Source organism: Bos grunniens, chromosome 1 (genome assembly GCF_055505025.1).
Source record: "Bos grunniens cultivar Pamir isolate PY7600 chromosome 1, Bosgru_T2T1.0, whole genome shotgun sequence".
Taxonomy (NCBI): Eukaryota; Metazoa; Chordata; class Mammalia; order Artiodactyla; family Bovidae; genus Bos; species Bos grunniens.
The window spans coordinates 49286745-49309356 of NC_141165.1; the positions used below are offsets into that span (position 1 = coordinate 49286745).

General features: G+C 38.1%; 1 protein-coding gene across 6 annotated transcripts in view; it reads left to right on the forward strand.

Moving 5' to 3' along the window:
• The window catches only part of IQCJ (IQ motif containing J), an 850319-nt gene that overhangs the window by 448480 nt on the left and 379227 nt on the right, over positions 1-22612 (forward strand). For 5 of the 6 annotated variants that reach the window (XM_086392331.1, XM_086392343.1, XM_086392306.1 and 2 more), the window contains one exon: positions 13607-14525. The exons of the other annotated variant lie outside the window; for it this stretch is intronic. In XM_086392331.1, the coding sequence (XP_086248457.1) occupies positions 13607-13660 (54 nt within the window). In that variant the 3' untranslated portion in view covers positions 13661-14525. Of the gene's footprint in view, positions 1-13606; positions 14526-22612 lie in introns of those variants that run through there. 6 annotated transcript variants of the gene reach the window in all.

Genomic DNA, 22612 nt, shown 5'->3' on the forward strand with positions numbered 1-22612 from the left:
CTAAAACATCTTCCAGAGCAGAATTTCCCAAAATGTAAAACCTGCAGTACTAGTCTCATAGGATATTGATAGATGCTAATTGGGTGAACGGTGAAATAAGTCAATTTATTTACTTCAGGACTTATTGGGGCCTTACTAATAAGCTAATACACATTTTGAATTTAAAGAAGGCAGTCATGTCTCCATGTTTCCCAAACTTCTTTGACCAGGAAACTCTTTAAAAGTAACATCTTATTGGATTGCTGATCCATGGAACACTACTAGAGTTAGTACTTATTGAATCAAATCCTAAGAACTGGAGTTTCTAAGTGGCTCAATAATAGTATAAATTGAACAGTGCATTTTGAAAACTTCCAATTAAACTTTTACACATGACATCTCCTTTTTTTTTTTTAATAGGTCTCTATCACAGAGCTATATGATGCAAAATTTACTCAATTGGTTCACATATAAAACTTATTACATTAACTGGCTACAAAGACCAAACCTAGTCAACAACATAGCAGCATTAGGAGATGGGGTTTTAGGGAGTTAATAAATAGCTCCTTTTCTGCCTTTAATTTGGAAACATATTTTGAAGGACAAGCGATTCAGGCAGAGGGATGTAGAAATCTGAGCTTTATTTCCTGTCAAAGCTGGATTTGAGAGTGTACTTAGGACTTGCCGACATAGTGCCTTCTGCTACTAAACTGTGGCTTTAGGGAAACTTACCAATCCCAGGAAGCACTAAATACTGTCAACCTCACCCACAGATCTTGTGCAGAGAGGTGGATTCCATTAAAAAGCAGAGGGAGAATGATGCTGGTTGCCAGGACCTTTGCCTAATCCTCCAATTAGAGTAACTCCTTCCACCTTCCTGAAATGGATCAAAGGGTAGAAGTCAAAGACTGGTAGTATTTAGGAAATTTCTTTCTCATAGAAACCTGAGGAGATGGGAAGAAGGGAACCTCCAACATTGGATGCTTCATGCAGCAATAATTGGCCTTTTATTATGACAAATATTAATATCATAAATATTTTTGTACTTCCCTTGCACTTAGATAATTGTATACTTTGTAATTTATTAATTATTGCAGTTTTCTGAATAAGAATTATTTTTGAGAGCTTTAAAAAATACAGATTCTATAACCACAGTAGATATTTTGAATCAGAATATCTGGGAATTCTGTATTTTTTATTTTAATATTCTAGGTAACTTTCATTATCATTGAAGTATAGAAAACACTGAGTTATAGAAATTGCAAAAAAAATCTATTTTATTTAAGAAACTTACATGATCATCCAGGTGATCAATATTTTTTCTAATTTTCATCTCGATATTTTTGTATTGTAATGATGTACCTTGAGGAGGTGCTTAGGCAAATTTTCATAGTTCCTATAACAAAACACCCACTATTGTTTTAATAGAATTTTCCCAGGGGCACTCATTGTGTTGAAAATTCTATTTTCTCTTTCTAAGATTTATGGTTCTTTTCTTTCTCAAGAATATAAATACAGTGCTCAACAAGGAAGGCTTCTGTTGTTTGATCCATTTTGGTCTATATTAAAAGAGGATACATTCAATAAGCACTGATTAGATTAGTTTCAATTTATTCTTCACTTTGACTTTGAGAGCTCTAGCTGCTGCTGCTAAGTCGCATCAGTCATGTCCGACTCTGTGCGACCCCATAGACGGCAGCCCACCAGGCTCCTCTGTCCCTGGGATTCTCTAGACAACAACACTGGAGTGGGTTGCCATTTCCTTCTCCAATGCATGAAAGTGAAAAGTGAAAGTGAAGTCGCTCAGTCATGTCCGACTCTTAGCAACTCCATGGACTGTAGCCTACCAGGCTCCTCCATCCATGGGATTTTCCAGGCAACAGTACTGGAGTGGGGGTGCCATTGCTTTCTCCCAGCTCTTGAGAGCTCTTAGTTGGCATGAAAAGATATTTGATGATTTAATTATTAGTTGACAAGAATGTCAACTATAACCGAAAACCCTAAATTATGATGTGTGACTACATAGTGGAGAAAGAGAAAATATATTACACTACACAGAATAGAAATAGATATTTGTCATTATTACACCTTCTTTAAAATAATATCTGTGTATACAATTTATTACCAGTTACATGTAAAATTTATAGTATAGCTAAAGTCTTGTTACTTTATTCAAAGCTGAAAAACTTCTAGAAATAGTGAATAAAAAAGTTTCCTACCAACATTTGAAAACATATTAAAATCCTTTATGAGATAGTGTTAGTAAAATTTTTGTCTATGGAAAATTTTAAATTCCATCAAGTAAAATGTCTGGAATTGAGGACAGTTGCCTTAATTTTTATTTTGCAATTTTCATGGATTGATGTTACAACATAATTTTAAAAAACTTGCTAAAAATTCTGAGAGACGTTTTAGAAGTAGATTCTGTATCTCTGCAAGTCCTCTCATTCCCTTCATATCTCTGTGAGGGGAAATCCCTTCTTTGCTATCTTCACCATGGGTTAATTACAACCTAAAGGAGCAGCAGAAGCTGATCTTAATTTAAACAGAAATTCTGCTTCACATGTGGGGAATAAATTGATTTTCTCTTTATGGTATTGATAGGGTTAAGTATATTGATAGAAGACCACACTGTTTAATGCAAGTAGATTTTTAAGAAAATCACCATGTCAAATACTTCACTAGAAGGACTTCATGTACATACAGCAGCAACTGTGACCTGCTTTAGAGATGACATCATTGGGTGTCATGTGGCTCTTTATACGTTTCAGCCTCAGAAAGAGATAATCTGTGAAAGTCATACGAGCCTGATTTCTGCTGTCATAATCTTCAGCAGACAGAGGCTGGGGCTAGAGAGAGGCATACCTGTTTACACAGTGTGTGCAGTGCCTCGTGGAATTCTAAGCTTTATTTCATTTTATTATATTTTTATCAAAAAATAGAGGCAATGATAGGATGAAGCGAATTGGCTTCTTTGGACTAATGGGAGCTTGTTTTCTGCATTAAGATCAAGAACTTTTCTGGAATCCTCTGTTCTCTAAATAGCCTTGTAGTCTCTCTCTCTCTCTTTTTTCCCCAAATTTGAAGAACATTGACAAAAATCAGCAAACTTCATCTCCCAAAGAGCTTTCCCTCTTTCTTGTCAATACTTGAGGATTTGTGCTCCAAAATCTTCTTTGAGCTGCCTGAGTATCGTGGTTGATAACTGAAGAGCAAAGCATCTCGTTTGTAGTATGTGGTACAGAAATTCTTCAGATAACTTCACTTGCTAACGCAGACAGTCCTTTATGGATTTCTTGCAAAGCCAGTTTGACTAAACAACTCTTTCCTCTCAAATGGGCAAGAGTAGCTCTTCAGCACCATGGAGAGGTCTGGCCAGCGAACAAGGACGACGTGGGACTGTGACCAGGGCAAGCAATCTGACAGTGTAAGTTTTCTAAATGTCTATCATCTATTTTTGGTTTACCATATTTTTACAGGTAGAAAGAGGAAACTCCAAACTCTAACCAAGTCAGTCTAAGCTATAAAAAGTGATGGTGTTCATCACATTTCAAATTCAGGGTTAACCATTTAAAAATACAATATTAGAAAGTGTTAGTATGTTAATTTGAAGAATTGCTTTCTTATTGCAGCAGTTGATAACTGTCAACTATGACTAGATTTTGATAATCTGAGTTTTTGTTTTAATTTATCACAAATTAATTGCAGTTGTACAAAACAATTGCTTTGGATAGCATTTTTATATACTTACTTAAATAGCCCTAAATGTACAGTTTGTTGCCTTCTGTAAATTCGGGGCTGTCTTTGGAAAGTTGTTTCTGATTCACACTTGTTTGAAAGGACAGTTTTAAACTTTTAAATTGCAGATTTTATTTTACTTATCAAAAGAGAAAGTGTCTGGGTATTCTAATGTTGGCATTCATAGAGTATATCTGATGACTTAAACTTACTGGTATAAAATACATACAGTAAAAGCCAATAGTAAGTGGAAAGGGCAGATCCTTTTATAAAATGATTAGATATGGACCACTGGAGAGGTACTTTTGGCATCTCTGAAGTATTTAATTTGTTTCAAAGTAGTCCAATTTAACTGTTCAAACCAGAAATTTAAAAAATAGTTTATTCAAAATATCTTATAACAACCTCATTAAAACTGTCAAAGGTGTAGTTCTGTGATGCTGTTATATCACACAGCCAATGAAGAAATGATACTTTGAATTGCTATGAAGAATCATCTCCATAGATATTTTGATTAACTATTTAAATTTGTCTAAGGGAATAGAGTGTCATAAAAAGGCAATTTAACAAATAATTATCTTTTCTCAGGACAATTAAGTGAGGTTTGGGACAATATGCTGAAGCATTTATTTTAAAGTCTAATAAAGCTACCATTTATATTATTGTAATATGGAATTTATTTCCCTCAGTAGTTCTCCTCATATGTAAAAACCATTATAAATGTAACTTACTTAACTAAACAGCTAATTCAAGTATCACTAATTTCTCTATTATAACTTCCAAGTAAATTTACTGTTACTCTTAACTCCAGTAATTTGGCATTTGATTTTTGGATAAATGGCACTTAAACATTTTGACAGTGTGTTTGGTGCAAAATTTTGGAGACTCATGACTTAGTTTTATATTAAGGAGCTCTTGTTATATATTTTTGTCAGCTTTGCTTAATAGATCCACTGATGATTTCTTTAATTGATGTCAATGTTTAAAAGAACTTCATTTTTGAAAATAATTAAAGATAGATTTATGATTCTAGTTCTTTGAGTTTTATTTCCCTGTATTTTATAATTATGCTTTGATTTTTGAGATGAATAAGTAGAGCCTTTTACACACTGTTGAGCACACTTTTGTGATTTTAAAACTTTCATTGTGGCTTTATGATAAACTGTATCCATTTCTTGCAGTGGTAGACTTTGGACAAATTGCTCTGGTTAATTAGACTGTAATATTCTAATTTAGAAGATTTGAGGCTCATATTGTAAGATGTACCTTCTTTATTCTCTGAAATGGGAGGAAATGTACCTGATTCAGAAACATATTTTCTAGCAGTCTTTTCTCTGTCTCTATCTCTCAGGGATGTGATTTACTTACGATATTGTCTGACATGTAACATTTTATATTTCTTGCGTTTTTGCACACATTTTAGTGATGTATTTATAACAACAGCTATCTAACATATACATTTTCTAGTTGAGATATGGTTGTCTGTATATTTATTTAACCAGAAATTGTTGCTACATGACAGACCACAAACATGTTTTGGCTTCTGCTTTGATAGCCTTTCAATCATTGTTGAAATAGCATAAGTCATTTGAACAATAGAAAAATGTCCAGAGCTATTTAGACTGTGAACTATTCTCATTTCTTTTTCTCTTTTTCTTTTTTGATTTTTTATAACATTCTGGTGGTAGCAGATGTGTGTGAACAATCTTAAATTTAGTTGAGTGACATTTTGTTTTTCTTGCCAATGTAAAAATATGCTCATGAATCTCTTTTTTTATGGTTCACCCACCCTTGCAAAGGCTTTGTAACCTTTGGCTACAAAGGACTTTAGGGCATATTTACTTAATGAAGGTTTCCTTGGTGGCTCAGATGGTATTAGAACATGCCTGCAATGCAGGAGACCTGGGTTCAATCCCTGGGTCAGGAAGATCCCCTGGAGAAGGGAATGGCAACCCACTTCAATAGACTTGCCTGGAGATTCCCATGGACAGAGGAGCCAGGAGGGCTACAGTCCATGGAGTCACAGTCGGTTGCGACTGAATACCTAACACTTTCACTTACCTAATGAAAATCACCTTAGTTAGGATGCTTTGCAGGGCATCTGAACATAAGGGGAGCTGACTGACAAGGGTAGTTCTTTCTATTGATCTCAACCTTTTTTGACAATAAGAGAGAGAAGTTGGTTCTGCAAAATACTTCTTCCATCCCAGGTACTCACAGATGCATTGCTGTTGCATGTCTCCATCACAGCTTCCAACCAGAAGCAACTCTCCCAGCTACAGTTCCAACAGAAGCAGTTTCAGGAAAGGAGAGCCTGCAAGTGAAATGTGCTATATTAAGTTCCCAAAGGTAGCTTTTTAGAGGAAAATGGGTATTCTTAGGGATTATTTCAATAAAGCAGGACCCTGACTGGTTCCAAATGGATTCTAGGCTTGTTGTAATGAGTAAGGGCAGGGCTCAGATTACATCAGGTGCCCTGGGTCGGTGCTTCTGCATAGAGATTACCACCACGTGATTTTTGTCCTCAGTTACCATGTTTTATTGTTAATATACCTTCTTTCTTTCTTTTGTAACTCACAAGGGCCATTCCTACTTTACAGGACACGTTGGACCTAAGTAGATATGACCTAACTGATTTGAGATTTATATTAAATACTACTAGAAACTGTGGAGTAATCTGAACTGTTTCAGGAAACTAAACAGAGCTTAGAGAGATTCCAAGGGAAGCTAAAATACCAGAAATATCCTCCAAAGAGACAGAAGTATGTACTGTGCTTTTCTCACTGTAACTCGTCTTTCAAATCCCATCCCCTCCATACGAAGCTGCATAAGTAAACTCAAGCCACAGCATGTAAAACACATCCGGGCAGCCAGTCCCTGGGATGGATTCAGGCCATTTCCATCTTCTCTAGCTTCTCCCATGCTCCTAATTCTCATCATATGTGTATCTTCTTAAAATTTTTTACTGGAGTATAATTGATTTACAGTTTTAATTTCAGTTGTACAGCAAAGTGAGTCAGTGAGTCATATATATATACATTATTTTTAGATTTCACTCGTGTCTTTGACACCATCTAATCTGTACTTCTGCACTTGACACAGTACATTACACAGCACCTGACTCCATTAATAAGACCTGTCTTGATGGAAAACCCATTTCGAATGCAACACTCTGCCGTTATCTCAGTAACACGCTTCTCCAGCATACACTTCTGGTGCTTGACGTCTGACCCCTGTGCACCACAGGAAACATCTCTGCTCCCGGAGTTTCATTTGGGTGCAGCAGAACTGATAGAACTGTACTGGGCAGATCATGGTGCTGGCACAGAGAGCACGTCCTTTGACCATGCACGACTTACTAAATATCTTTATATTTTAAGATAAGAGTCTAAGATAGACTCAGACTAGTGATTTGAGAATAGTTAGAAAAAGAACATCAAGCTTCAATACCTTACAGCAAGTCATACAAACTGACCTTATTTAACTTTTGGGGGGACTATGACGAATATAAATGTAGGCATTGTATCTGGACTTCAGTATTAACTATGAGGATTTTTTCTGATATCTCTGTGGAGAAGGTAATCATTGTGGATGGAATAATACAAATTGGTAACTTTTTAGCTGGTTATATAGCCTTACCAAAATCATGTTAACTGATGAACCAGAGCTAGCCTGGACATGTGTCTAGTGGTGTGTCATAGCTTTCTGTTATAAGCATTATTTTAATCAATGATCTTAAATACAATATTTTTCTCATCTCTTATTTCATAATTGAGGACATGTCATGCAGGAGAGGAGAGACAGTTTTCCTAAGGTCAGCTAGCAGGTCAGCTGCAAAAGTGGAACTGTTAAGAGAAACCAGATTTTTCTGACTCCTAAGCAATTTGTTTTCAGATATGTGATCACCAAGAACCCTAGTGCTGAGCAATTAGTGAAAGTTTCATTGATAATTTTTTTTCTTTACTTAAAATAAGAACAACTTTTTAAACTTTGAAACTGTCATTCAATGACATCGACTTTCCCTTAAAACAGTAAGCTTGTCACCAGAAATATACATGCACAGAATGGATGGGCTGCATAGAATGAATGCTATGGAAGGGGACTCTATATTGTGGAAAGGCGTGTGGGTTTGGGTGTGTAGTGACTGGACTAGATGATCTCTAAGGTCTCTTTCAACTTGAACATGGAGAGGAGACAGTGCAGTTTTCTCATTAAAAAGAGAAAACAAGAATAATTTCTTTGCTCAACAGACATTAGGTACACATTTAAGCTAACGTTTGATTCTAAAAACTGATCACCCATGTCTCACTGAGCCACCAAGAAACCACTCTCTTGAGAAGGAGTAAGAAAATGGGGAGATTGAGAAATGGATTAAAAATACAAGGGTGGGAAAAAAGACCCAGGAGAGAGAGTAGGTTCCATTACTTGGATCTATTTGAGAAGAAAACTGGTTTAAAGGGGTAAAAGCTGAACCCAAGTTATAATTTATCTTTTCATTATCTCTAGCATGAAGATACTTCAATGCAAGAAAAGAAACAAAAATTTAGGATTTATTGACCTCTAATAAATTCCACAATTCTATTCACTATTGTCAAATCTCTAATGAACTTTGTTGCCTGCATCCTTTTGACCTGTGTAGCTATAGCCACATAATTGACCCTTAGAGATTTTATCCCAGTTGTTATGTGTATTTTTTCTAATTGAGAGAAATTTCAAAGCTGTGACTATTGACTCAGGGGCTCAACACTGAGTCAGCCTTGCTGCTGGTACTGCCCCGAATTTGACTCTGTCTTTGATTAACTGAGTTTGTACTATTCATTGTATATTTATGCTACATTGTAATAAGCATGTGCATGCTAAGTCACTTCAGTTGTGTCTGACTCTTGGCAACCCCATGAGCTCCTCCATCCACGGGATTTTCCAGGCAAGAATACTGGAGTGGGTTGCCGTTTCCTTCTCCAAGGGATCTTCCTAATCCAGGAATCAAACCCAGGTCTCCCACATTGCAGACAGATTCTTTACCATCTAAGCCACTGTGGAAGCCCTTTCTTTAGCATTAGTCATTGCCTATTTCAGTCTTCCAGGTTGCAAACTACAGAATCTGAGCCTAGTTAATTTCAGCTAAAAATTCGAATTCTAATGAATTCGAATTCATTAGAAAGATATCGACTCTCTGCCTGAATTAGCAGGAAGACTGGAGACTCAGGCTCAGGAAACAAAGAGGCACTAAGGGAAATTGTTCAGCCAGAACTCCAGGCAAAGGCACATCTGAGGGAAAGCATGGTGACAGCATGGTTGGAGTGCTGCTGTGGTCATAAGGAGCTGTAAAATGTGCCCTCTTCTGACATACTCCCTCCAGATGCAGAGTCCTTATCAGGGCCATCCCATGGACTGGTTTAGATCCTATGTTTGAATCCAGATTGCTAGGCTGCAGGAAAAGGGAGTTACTTTTGTAGTGAAGGGTAAAGTCCTGTTCCTTGCTGTAATTCCTGTAACAGTGGAATTTATAAATATGGGATGGGGGCTCAGAAGAACTGAAAAAAAGAAAAGAAGTCTACTCTGCCTGCTGTTGTAAGATGCCCCTGATGCCACATTTGATCTTCTCATGGCCCATGCCAAGCTCACTGATTCCAACTGGCCACATGCCTACACTATGCCTTATTGCTATGCGTAGACTATGCCTTGTTATCCCCCTGGAGTGCTTTGATCACTTTTGCCAGCTTATTACCCCATCCCACCTAGCATCCTGTGTGAAACTTGCTTTGGCCCTTTTAAATGCTGGCTTTTCAGGTCCTTTCCTACAACACTTGGCTTTGTTTTGAGAAGTAAATTCAGACCTGGGTCCTATGTGATAAGTCTCGTGACCATTGCCCCGATTTGACCCATCTCCGGTGGGGTTTTCTGATCTGTAAAATGAGTAAGTCGGCTCAATTCCCGTTAGTCTCAAAGGGACGCTGATGGTGCTTAACAAGATGGTGCTTCGAGATATTTGGAACACAGGGTGGCATTATCACATTATTATTTTCACAAGCTGTTCACCTGAAGGGAGAAAATAAAGAGTGGAAATTTAATGCCAGAGAGGGTTTTTGGCACTTTGTCAATTCGACATTAGCTTTGAGGGATTTTGGAATTTTGCCTGAAATTTTCAGTACCAAGCAGCTAAAAGCTGTGTTTTTCTGGGCTTATGATATTCCTGTCCCCAGGGATGGCATTCAGCATTTGTGAGGGATGAGCTGTGCCAGACCCATTTTCCGATGTGCCACCAACAGACACAAAAAAAGCAGTGCACACTCTGTGAATTGCTGCTTGTACCCACATTTCACACTTGGAACAGCACCTCTGACTGGTTTCAGCAGGAAACGGATGAGAGAGGAGTGATCCACGTAGGCTGTGTGTAGGAAGCTCCCTGTCTGACACGTGGGTGGTTTGTGGCTGGGCAGCTTCTGTTTGAGTGGTCAGATGGACCCTACTGAAGGTCACAGAACCTTTTTTAGACCTTTCAAATTTACCCACATCACAGTTCTCTTTGAAAGAGAGCTATTGGTTATGCAAATGTCACATTTGCCAACTAAACTGAAGAGTGGGCTAATTAGAAGTAGAGAGGAGAAGTACATACTTTTGGAACTTCATTTTAATGATTTTTGGAAGGAAGAGAAGGCAGGAAAATGTGTTGGGATCCAGGGAAGCTTTTGTTCATGTGATTGAAGTTTAAGTCTTGTGATGGTAATTACATGGAAAAGTTATAAATGATTTCCTTTGTTTGGACCAGAATCATTTTCAAATACTTAGGCTTCCACATATGTGCCTTAAATACATATTTATGTGTATTTTAAAAGTGATAATATACCATCCATACATTAGAGTAATAGTTGTTCACAGAAACTGTTCAGTGTCAAGCGCTAAAAAGTACAGCTTTGAACACGCTTACTCCTAGAAAATAGGTCTTGCCTCTTCGTAAAGAATGACTTACCCAAATTTTGTCAGTGAAAGAAGGAAGCTACTTGCATTTCAAAACAAAATACAGTGACCACCAGTTCATCTAACACTGTTGGAAAATGAAGCTTCTACATAAATGAAACCTACCAATAATGGCAGGTGACTTTTTTTTTCAATCAACATATTTCAAATGACAGTATTCCAAATTACATTATAAAACTCTCTGTTCATTTTATAGCAATGCCTATTTGCTTCTTAATATGTATTTATGCTCATTTTAGAAAATATACACAGAAGTTTAAAAATATTCCTCACCCTTAACCCAATAGAAAGTGGCTGCCATTATTAACAGGATTAGATGATTGGATGGCATCACTGACTTGATGCATATGAGTCTGAGCAAGCTCCAGTAGTTGGTGATGGACAGGGAAGCCTGGCATGCTACAGTTCATGGGGTCGCAAGGAGTCAGACATGACTGAGTGACTAAACTGAACTGACCATTATTAATATTTTGGTGAACTGCTGTCTAACCTGCAGTCCCACTCCTGAATATCAGTTCAGTCACTTAGTCATGTCCGACTCCTTGTAACCCCATGGACTGCAGCACGCCAGGCTTCCTTGTCCATCACCAACTCCCAGAGCTTGCTCAAACTCATGTGCATTGAGTCAGTGATGCCATCCAACCATCTCATCCTCTGTTGTCCCCTTCTCCTCCTGCCTTCAATCTTTCCCAGCATCAGGGTCTTTTCTAGTGAGTCGGTTCTTTGCATCAGGTGGCCAAAACATAATATTTAAGACAGTCTGAACCAGGTCCTAGAACTGATAAATGTAACCAGGAAAATAGTACAGAAAGAGATTCAAACAGATAGATTTTTAACACGTGATAAAGATCATGTCACAGATCAGTGACAAATAAGGAACTGGTCAGTGAATGGTGCTCAGGTAGTAGGTTAACTACTTGGCATAAGACAAGACTATTGCTTCTCTTCCTACTACATACCAAAATTTCAAATGAACTTAAGACATATGTTAAAAATGAAACCATTTAAAAAATGGGAAAATACATCAGTAAAAAAGAGATACTGAAATGTTTTATATATAAAAATCATTAAATATAAATATAGCAGATGCCATGATCTTAGTTTTCTGAATGTTGAGCTTTAAGCCAACTTTTTCACTCTCCTCTTTCACTTTCATCAAGAGGCTCTTTAGTTCTTCTTTGCTTTCTGTCATCTGTGTATCTGAGGTTGTTGCTATTTCTCCCAGAAATCTTGATTCTAGCTTGCGCTTCATCCAGCCCTGCATTTCACATAATGTACTCTGCATATAAGTTAAATAAGCAGGGTGACAATTACAGCCTTGACATACTCCTTTCCCAATTTGGAACTAGTCTGTTGTTCCATGCCCAGTTTTAACTGTTGCTTCTTAACCTGCATACAGATTTCTCAGAAGGCAGGTAAGGTGGTCTGGTATTCCCATCTCTTTCCGAATTTTCCAGTTTGTTGTGATCCACACAGTCAAAGGCTTTGACATAGTCAATAAAGCAGAAGTATATATTTTTCTGGTACTCTCTTGCTTTTGCAATGGTCCAACGGATATTGGCAATTTGATCTCTGGTTCCCCTGCCGTTTCTAAATCCAGCTTGAACATCTGGAAGTTCAAGGTTCATGTACTGTTGAAGCTTGGTTTATAGAATTTTGATCATTTTTTGCTAGCGTGTGTGATGAGTGCAATTGTGAGTTGGTTTGAACATCTTTTGGAATTGCCTTTCTTTGGGATTGGAATGAAAACTGACCTTTTCCAGTCCTGTGGCCACTGCTGAGTTTTCCAGATTTGCTGGCGTATTGAGTGCAGCAGTTTCACAACATCATACAAAGAGTTACTGTATTAATTAATTAGATATTCATATTCTTTATTCCTACCTTATTTTTATGTTTCCCTGATAAGTAAGTTACTAAATTTATTCTCCACATTTCTGAGTCATTTTAAATGATCATTTGATAAGCAGTATGTGGTTGAATTTATTTCAAACAGAATATCTTTTTCATGAATCCTCCATTAATACCATTTGGGGGCAGAAACCATGCCTAATTTTATTTTTATGTATGTCCAGAGCCTTCCAAATAGTTGATGTTCAGTAAACATTTCTATTGAATGATTGAATGAGAGAATTCATTAGATGCTGCAACTCTCAGAAAACATCAAGGGAAGAAGGAAATGATACTTGTGCTGTTCACTCAGTCATGCCCAACTCTTTGTGACCCTGTGGACTGCAGCAAGCCAGGCTTTGCTGTCCTTCACCATCTCCCAGAGCTTGCTCAAACTCATGTCCATCGAGTCGGTGATGCCATCCAACGATCTTGTTGCTGGTCTTCCCTTTCTCTTCTTGCCTTCAATATTTCCCAGCATCAGGGTCTTTTCTGATGAGTTGCCTCTTCATCTCAGGTAGCCAAAGTATTGGAGTTTCAGCTTCAGTGTAAGTCCTTCCAATGAATAATCAGGATTGATTCCCTTTAAGATTGACTGGTTGGATCTCCTTGCTGTCCAAGGGACTCTCAAGAGTCTTCTCCAATACCACAGTTCAAAAGCATCAATTCTTTGGCACTCAGCCTTCTTTATGGTCCAACCCTCACATCCATACATGTCTACTGGAAAGACTGTAGTTTTGACTATACGGACCTTTGTTGGCCAACTAATGTCTCTTCTTTTTAGTAAATGGTGGCGGCATATTTCAGTTTGGAAACGTTTCTTCAAATAGAGGATAAGAGAGAGAGTCTTGGTAGCATTCACTGTCCGCACTGTGCTCTTTTTTATACTTCTCTGGAGTAAAGTACCAGAGGGCCGGGCAGTAGGGTGAGAAAAGATTCTGCCGTCATCCAGTGAAACCACACGGGAATAACTGGTACCTGTGGGCATGGAGCTGTACTTATCAAACTAATGTTTTACCTGCAGATCCAAGAAGAAGAAAGTTGGCTCTGGCAATGGGGACTAAGTAATTTGGAATAATCTGCCCACTGAAGACAGCTGAAAAAGGTGGATAACACAGCAGGCACTTGTACAAAAAAAGAATGCAGAAGATTTAACTCATTAGTGTGAAGCATCTCCGGTATATATATTGAGAAAACAAAAGAAAGAAGCAGAGAGGCATATGTAGTATGCTACCTTTTATGTAAGAACAGCAGGGGAGGGGTGGTAATAAATAAATATCTGTACAGAATATTTTTCTTTGCCAAGAAGAGATGAAAGGATAAACTTGGCAAACTAACACAACTAATGAAAATGATCACCTGTATGTGGATTCAGGGAACATGGTGGACTGAGGGTAGTGAAAATGAAACCTCTTTGACTTATCTTGTTTTAAGGTTTTGAACCTGGAAATATGTAAATATATTCAGAGAATAAAATTAAAAAAGAAAATAAAGCAATGTCTAAAATTTGAAAATTAATGAAAACAAATGAATCTAATTGTATGTGCCATAACCACAGAGAAAGAATTATTTCAAGTGATTTCAGAACATGGGTATTTTTACAATCTTTAAGGGAATATTATCTGAGGAGATATAGAGCTGCAAAGAAATCTTACACTTCACTCATTAGTGATATTGGTATTATAATATCAAAATATTTTTTGCTTGTTTTTAGTGTTATAGTTATTTACAGAATGCAAGTTAGTGATTATTTTAGTGTTTTAAGGAATAAAGATTTTCAGATATCAGAAAAGAAATTTAGTATAAAAGTCAAATATACTAAGCAAAATCCTACATTATTTAATGTAATTGGTAATGGCAATATAAACTTAAAGTTTTATCTTTATTTATAATTATGTATTTCTTAGTTCTGTCCAGTGAGGAGGCATAAAAGAAATAATAACCCAACAGAAATGAGCATCATGCTATTCAAATTGTCATCTCCAAAAACCGTTTTACTCTGATATATATGTGTAACTGACTCACTTTGCTGTAAAGCAGAAACTAACACAACACTGTAAATCAACTATACTCCAATAAAAATTAATTTTAAAAATTATACCTCAGTAAAAAGAATACTCTACCATTCTGAAGGGAACCAGGATTACTAGAGGAATGACTGGTTCCAGGTTTGGGGTAAAAATATGTAGAATTCACAGGGGAGATTCCAAAGACCAAAAGAGTTATCAAAGGATACTGAGCCAAACATGAGACAATTTGGGCATGAAAGAGATATTGAATGCAATTATTGGAAACAGAATAAATACATTAAAACCAAGGGGTTGTCATAAAACTACAGAGATAGAAGGAGACATTATTGGACACCACTTCAATAACTAGAGCAACAACTCCACTCTAAAAGTAGAAGACTATGAATCATATGAAAGAATTAATTGTATATTGTTTTTCCAGTATGAACTTTATTTTTGGACAACCAGATGCACCTACCTAAAAAGGGAAATTTCTTCTTTACAAAATTCCAAGCAATGAATAGGGAAAGAATGATATAATTAGGAAATCACTGTTTTGCAGCCCAAATAAAGCAACAGAGTTAGGTAATGCTCATGAATTCAAGAAGCCACAAGATGAAAGATTGATGGGTAATCATACCAACGAGGCTTCAGGCAGTCCTCACCTGATCCCACTGATTGATCAATCTCAGCAGCAGTAAGATCAAGTCCTCTTGACCTAATTCACCCAAATTACACAGCACCACCTATGGTATGGGCTTCCCTTGTGGCTCAGCTAGTAAAGAATCCACCTGCAATGCTGAAGACCTGGGTTCGATCCCTGGGTTGGGAAGATCCCCTGGAAAAGGGAAAGGCTACCCGCTCCATTATTCTGGCCTGGAGAATTCCATGGACTCTATAGTCCATGGGGTCGCAAAATAGTCGTACACAACTGAGCGACTTTTACTTCACTTCACTTTACCTATGGTATATCCCTGGGAAAATAGTAAAATCTGAGTCTAATCAAGTCTTTGTGGCTAATTTCCATTTACAAGGAAGATGGCAGATGAAGAAATAAGTTAAATGATCTCAGAAGAAAGCTAACGGAAAAGTTGTGAATGTGTGATATTCTGTCAGACAACTGACTCAAGTTCTTTCATAAATCAATGGGATGAAAAAAGAAAAATAAAGAGAGATCTACTCTAGATCGGGCTTCCCAGGTGGCCTTAGTGGTAAAGAACCTGCCTGCCAATGCAAGAGACATAAGAGATGCCAGTTCAATCCCTGGGTCGGGAAGACCCCCTGGAGGAGGGCATGGCAACCCATTCCAGTAGTATTCTTGCCTGGAGAATCCCATGGATAGAGGAGCCTGGCGCACTACAGTCCATGGGGTCTCAAAGAGATAGAACTGAAGTGACTTAGCATGCACTCATGTACACTACCCTAGATTAAATGAAATCAAACAAGCAAGTGCAGTATGTGGGCTTTGTTTGAATCCTGACTCAAACATACCAACTGAGAATCAGGAAAATTTGAGTATGTATATGTATTCGATGATTAGAGAAAAGAAAAGTATTTTTTCTTTTTTCAAGTGCAATGATGACATAATAGACCAAAATTATTTGAGAAAAACATCCATGTTATTTTAGAGATGCATATTGTAGTTTTAACGGTGAAATGAACTGATATTTGGGATTCTCCATAAAATAACTGAGAGAAGGAGGGAGGGAGAGAGAGAGGGAGAAGGAAATGGCAAAGGAGAAGAGGAAGGTAAAGTGAGAGAGGAGTGTGCAGATAGAAACACGAAGTATAGGAAAATCTTGATATTTGATATTTGTTAACTCTGAGGATGAATACTGGGGGTTTATTGCTATATTCTTTATTTTTATATTTTCATATTTTTCATAGATATAGGTATGAACAGTGAATTTATAACCTGGTAGCTTAGTCGGTAAAGAATCTACCTGCTATTCAGGAGACTGCAGTTCGATCCCTGGGTCAGAAAGATCCCCAAGAGAAGGAAATGGCAACCCACTCCGGTATTCTTGCCTGGGAAATCCCATGGACAGTGGAGTCTGATGGGCTACAGTCCATGGTATTGCAAGAATCAGTCACGACTCAGTGACTAAACCACCACCACAAATTAAACAGAGTCTTGGTTAGTTGGCTGATCAACCGAGACAAATACTTAAAAAAATTTTTTTTACTTGCCTTTATTGTGCTGATCAAAAAAAAAAGATCTTTCTGTCTGCACCATATGGCATGTGGGATCTTAGTTCCCTGACAAAAGATCGAACCCTCGCCCCCTGCATTGGCAACGTAGCATGTTAACCACTGGACTGCCAGGGAAGCCCCCGAGACAAATACTTATTCCTTATTATAAGTAATATGTCTCTTTTGTGTTTGCCAATCATTTAATATAAAGTCATTAGGACCACAAGGTTTCCCAGGTGGCTCAGTGGTAAAGAATATGCCTGCCAATGCAGGAGTTACAAAAGATGTGAGTTCGATCCCTGGGTTGGAAATAGCCCCTATTTCCCCTGGAAATAGGAAATGGCAACCCATTCCAGATTCTTGCTGGGGACAGTCCATGGACAGAGGAGCCTGGCAGACTGCAGTCCATGGGGTTGAAAAGAAACAGACATGGCTGAGTGACTGAGAATGCACACACACTTTTAAAGGGGCATCAAAGAACTATCAAGGGAGGGGGGAATTAATTTGCTAAAACCTTAGAGATGAATTCAGCATTGGATATAGTACGTACTTAGTTGAAGTATTATGAGGACTGATGGGTTAGTGTTTGTCAAATTGCTTTCAGCAACACATGGGACATATATTAATATATTAATATTTAAACTAGTTAAATAACTGAAGTGTGAAAAAGTGTTAGTTGCTCAGTCATGCCCGACTCTTTGCAACCTCATGAACTGTAGCCTGCCAGTCTCCTTTGTTCATGGTATTCTCCAGACAAGAATACTGGAGTAGGTAGCCATTCCCTTCTCCAGGGGATCTTCCCAACCAAGGATTGAACCTGGGTCTCATTCATTGCTGGCAGATTCTTTACTATCTGAGCCACCAGGGAAGCCCAGACTATCTTTTAATATGTTCCTGGTTACTCTGCAACATTGTACCTATTTTCTGTTTTGTTTTTTTCAATGTATTTGCTTATTGGTATATTATACAATATATATGGATTTCTGGATATTGGCCTCATAGTTCCATTTAGGTTAGTTTTAGGGAATCATGGGATATGATAGGGTCTCTAATCTACGAACACCAACCTTTATTGTGCTGTACAGACTTTGTCATCCCATCTATGGCTTCCCCCTTTTATCCTTTCTGCCAATAAAGGAGCATCTTCTCAATAACTATCTCATCTGATGTTAATCTCAGCACCATAGGATGATGTTCATAATCAATATCCATTTGTATGAATTAAAAATAATAGCTCTTATGCAATCTTTCATAAGCATCACATGATAGCTAATAATTAGATTTTTTTTTTTCCTATTTGGTTGGTTGTTTTGGTATTTTGTAGAGGTAGCCTGTGTTAAGTGGCTGCATTTCTAGACAAGCTACAACAAATTCTAGTATTACCTTTGAAGTTCCTTCCTTGTTTGACCATTTGCACTGGCCTCTTTAATAGAAAGAATGATTCCAGATCCATTTCCCAGCCAAGCTCCCCATGTGCAGATTGGTACCAACTCAGAAGGGAAAACACCTATTCTGAAAAAAGGCTGTGAGACCATGCGTGAACATCCTGAAGCCTTTGTTACCTTATCCGGGAACCAGATATGCTCCATTCCTTCAGCTTGATGGATGCTGATGTTTGTATGGAGGCAAGAAGGCCTTTAGCGATGGAAAAGTGGTACTGAAGACACTGTTCTGTTTCTTGCTCTGGCCTTTGCTTATTCTCATCTGTGTTCTGAAACTATACTGCAATTCTGATAGGTCATTGTTGACAATGGCAAGTAGCAGTCTGTCTGGAAGAATTATAAATGAGGCAAAGAGCAGGTGGTTAATGCAAAAGGGATCTCAAATAGGAAGCATGTGTCTCTCTCCCTCCAGACCTCCTTTACTCTGTTGTCCTGGATATTAAATTAGCTGCTGAGCTTTCTTGAAAGCCTATTATTCTCAGGATGTCATTCGGACAATTTGACTCAATAGTTATTAGATGGAAAGTAATATTCTCTCTCTCTCTCTCTCTCTCTCTCTCTCTCTCTCTCTCTCTTGTGTGTGTGCGTGCGTGCGTGTGTGTGTGTCTGGGAGGAAGGGAGGTGAGAGGAAAATAGAAACTTTTTTCAGATAATTATTTTCTTCACAGGAAAATTAAAGTAATACTGGGGACTTAACAAGAGCAAAAGAGCACAAAGATTGGAGTTAGATACATGCTTAGAAATCAAGGTCAGAATCTGCAGGGCAAGATGCCCTCGGGTTCACTCTAATGGCAGACAGTACCCTGCAAATGCCATGTCTTTAGGGGGTGCTGTGTGATCATCCATCTTGGGTGGGTCATCTGGTGCTCAACATTGTGGACAACTGTTTAATCCCTCTAGGACTTAGTTTCCACTTTTATAGGATAAGGAGGTTGGATTAGTTGCTCATTAGGATCTTACAAGGTGCTCCTCTGATAGCTTCATGTACTAGGGCAAATAGTGTGCTTCCAAAGCCCACAAGTATACAATAAATGTGGATTACTTTTATCTTACTAGTAGCAGAATGTCTGTGTAGTTCCATCTCGGTATCAACAGTACATAACAAATACTGATATCACCAATTCGATTTGGGTTTTTCAATGAGCTCTCATAAACTGGAACTGCTAATGATATGCTTTTAAAATATCCCCCTTTGTATGGTGAAACAACTTGGAAATTGTAACTTGAGAATATATAGGTATTTATTTACAGCCTACTTTTGGCCTGAGACTTGAGATGATATATTTCTTTCAACAAAACTTTCAAGTGGCATTATATAATTTATAATTTTATTCAATTATTATCTGCATATGCTGCAGAAAGTTGAAAAAGTATTCAAATCTTGCCAAAATGTATTTACAGTTATTTTTCTGCTGCAAAACATTTGGAAGTCTTCATTTAGAATCAAGATTGGACTTTTCAGAGGGGAACGAAAACCAGAGAATCCTGAAGTAGATTTGAGGGTCTTAAATTATAATTGAAAATCTAGGGTGGAAACAAATCTCTATTTGGCAACTTGAATTGCCCAGTCTCCGTAGGTATTTCATCCTATGTCCTGCTGGGGCATAAGAATTACTAATGCTCTTACTAAGCATCTTAGAAGAGACCAGAACCAAACCATTCCTGGTGACAGGTGCGGGGGGTGGGGGAGGGGGGTGGTGAGTGTGGTGGTTTTCACCTCCTTATCTTATCTTTTCGGAGTGTCCTTTTGCCAGGTCATCTGAATTCAGGTTTTGGAGCTGGAAATGGCATGTATCCTCAGCATGTTTCTATTACCCTAATAATTCAAGGTTGAAGTCATACCCCACGTTAAAGAAGTGTCCAGTAAGGAAGTTACAGTTGCCCCCAATTTGTCTCTTTCAATTTCATTTCCTGATTTCAAAATAAGAAGATCTGCCCATTTCAAAATAACATTTTAAGCACCCTGTACTCTCCTGCCCCTTTCTGTACTCTTCTGCCCCTTTCTGTTTTTCCTTTGGCTCCTTCTGTCTCCATCAGGGATCCTCCCCCATCCCTGCTGGCGAATCCCCTGGAGAACCCTTCCTCTCACCAAGCAGGGACCACTTTAACTTCCACCTCTCAGACTCTAAGAAATAGCACTTTGATCCCCTTCCCTGCCCTTGTGGCATTTGCTTTGTACTATCTGGTGCAAAGTTGCCGCTTCCCTGTGCTATAACTATACAGTCAGCCCTCTGTATCTGTGGGTTCTGCATCTATGGATTCAATCAACTGCTGATCAAAAATATTAGGAAAAAAAATTCTAGAGAGTTCCAAAAGGCACAGGCAACTATTTATATAGCACCTACATTGTATTAGGTATATAATCTTGAGATGATTTAAAATGCACTAGAGGACACACATCGATTATTTGCAAGTACTATGTCATTTTATATAAGGAACTGGAATATCCATGGATTTCAGTAACATTAGGGGTTTCTCCCACCGGTCTCCCTTGGATAATGAGGGACGACTTACATGTTTATGTTTTTCTTTCTAGAGACAGATGCAGTTCCTTTTGACCTTTGTATTTCTCTCAAGTTATTTATACATGAAGATATCACATAAAAGTTTTTGAATTGAATTCACTGGTATGTAATCTTTCTTAATATATAAATTGTTCCTGTGTATGTCCATGACAGGGGAAAAACACTATGAGGTTTAAATGTGAAGAGGGCATAGAAACTTCAGGCATTATCCATGTTTGCTTTTTCTAACAGTTTGCACAGTTATACTTAATTGTTCCAAACCTCAGTTTCCAGTAATAAATAATGTCTTTCCGGAGGCAGAGTGGAGGAAGTTGAGGACCAAGCTTGGTGCTCTAAGACACACATTTTTAAGGGAGGTTAAGTCACCTGTTCAGCTCCTCACAGTCAGAAAGGGCTGGAACCAGAATCTGAACTTGGGGCTGTAAGAAGCCAAAGGCCTGACTCCCCCATCACACTACACTCACACTCACTTCTTAAACAGTGGCCTTTTCGACCTCTCTTTGTAAATTGGCAGGCACACCCCCAGAATCTGAGAGCAGGAAGTTAAACTCTATCCTGTACAGCGCTTTCCTCAGAGCATTCCTTCTAATCTGCAACACTATGATACATTTGTTTCCTTGTTTAATGCCTGCCTCCTGTTCCCCATAGTGTAAGCTGCATGAGGGCAGGAGCTTATTTCTGGTTGTTCCCTGCTATATCTCCAACACATGGCCAACTCCCAGTCCATATGTCTTAATTGGATGAACAGACACAGAAGAGATGGTCCTACAGCTTACTTAGCTGATTCAATATTAGTGTCACTGACAGTTGCTCAATGACTGGGAAATTTCTTTTCCCAAAGTATGTTCCTACAAGCCCAGAAAGTTCTTGCCTCTGCTCACCCTACTACTTTCCAAACTGCTTCCCACAACTCCTCTTCTCTTGTTTTTGCCACAGGCATCTTTTATTACAAGTCACCCATGTAGACCTAAAGCTGTTAACACTTGTTGCAGAATTTCTTGCAGCAAATCATATGTGTCACCCATGGGCTCCCCAGTGTCTCCAGTGTGTTAATGATATCTCTGCATGTAATTCAGCACACAACATAGAGATTCAAAAGTATTTTTTAATTGCCAATATTTCTATTCATTGCATAACTTTACTATAATAGCTTATGCTGGGAGCATTTATTAGGGTCCCTTTAGGTTATATACAGACAGAATAATAAAAGAAATAGGCACCTTCCCACTTCTTACAGAGTCCCAGTTTTGTTCCTATGGGGTTCTGCACCTGAAGCCACTCGAACACTTGACACTCAAAGCCAAGAGTACAGAAGCCTCCATGGAGAACAACATACATGTGTTTATAAAGGAAGGACCCAGAATATTGAAAGGCGAATGTCAGAAATCATTAAGGAGACTAAAAGCATAGGAAATAAAATATATAAAAAAATAAACTTCAGTCTTTTAAAATAAACCTGGTTGGCCCATGTCACATATTATTGGAATAAGCTATATGGGCATTTTGTTAAAGTTAATTTTGAAGACGTTTTTGTATCTACCCCAGTTCATCTACTCCAGCCCTCACTGCATCTCAGTAAATGCTGCCAGCATCTACCAGATGCTTTAGTAGGAAACCCAGAGGTCTCTGCCTCTCTGCATTGTACCTAATCACCAAATATTTTCATTAAAAAAAATCTACTTGACCACTACTCTAAGGAAAACCTAGACTACTGCAGTAACCTCTAATTTGGTCTTCTCCCATTATAATAGGTTACATTGTATCTTCTTCAAAACATGTCAGGTCTAACCCCCCCAGTACCTGTGAGTGTCATATTCTTTGGAAATAGTCTTTGCAGATGACTACGTTAAGATGAGTTCGT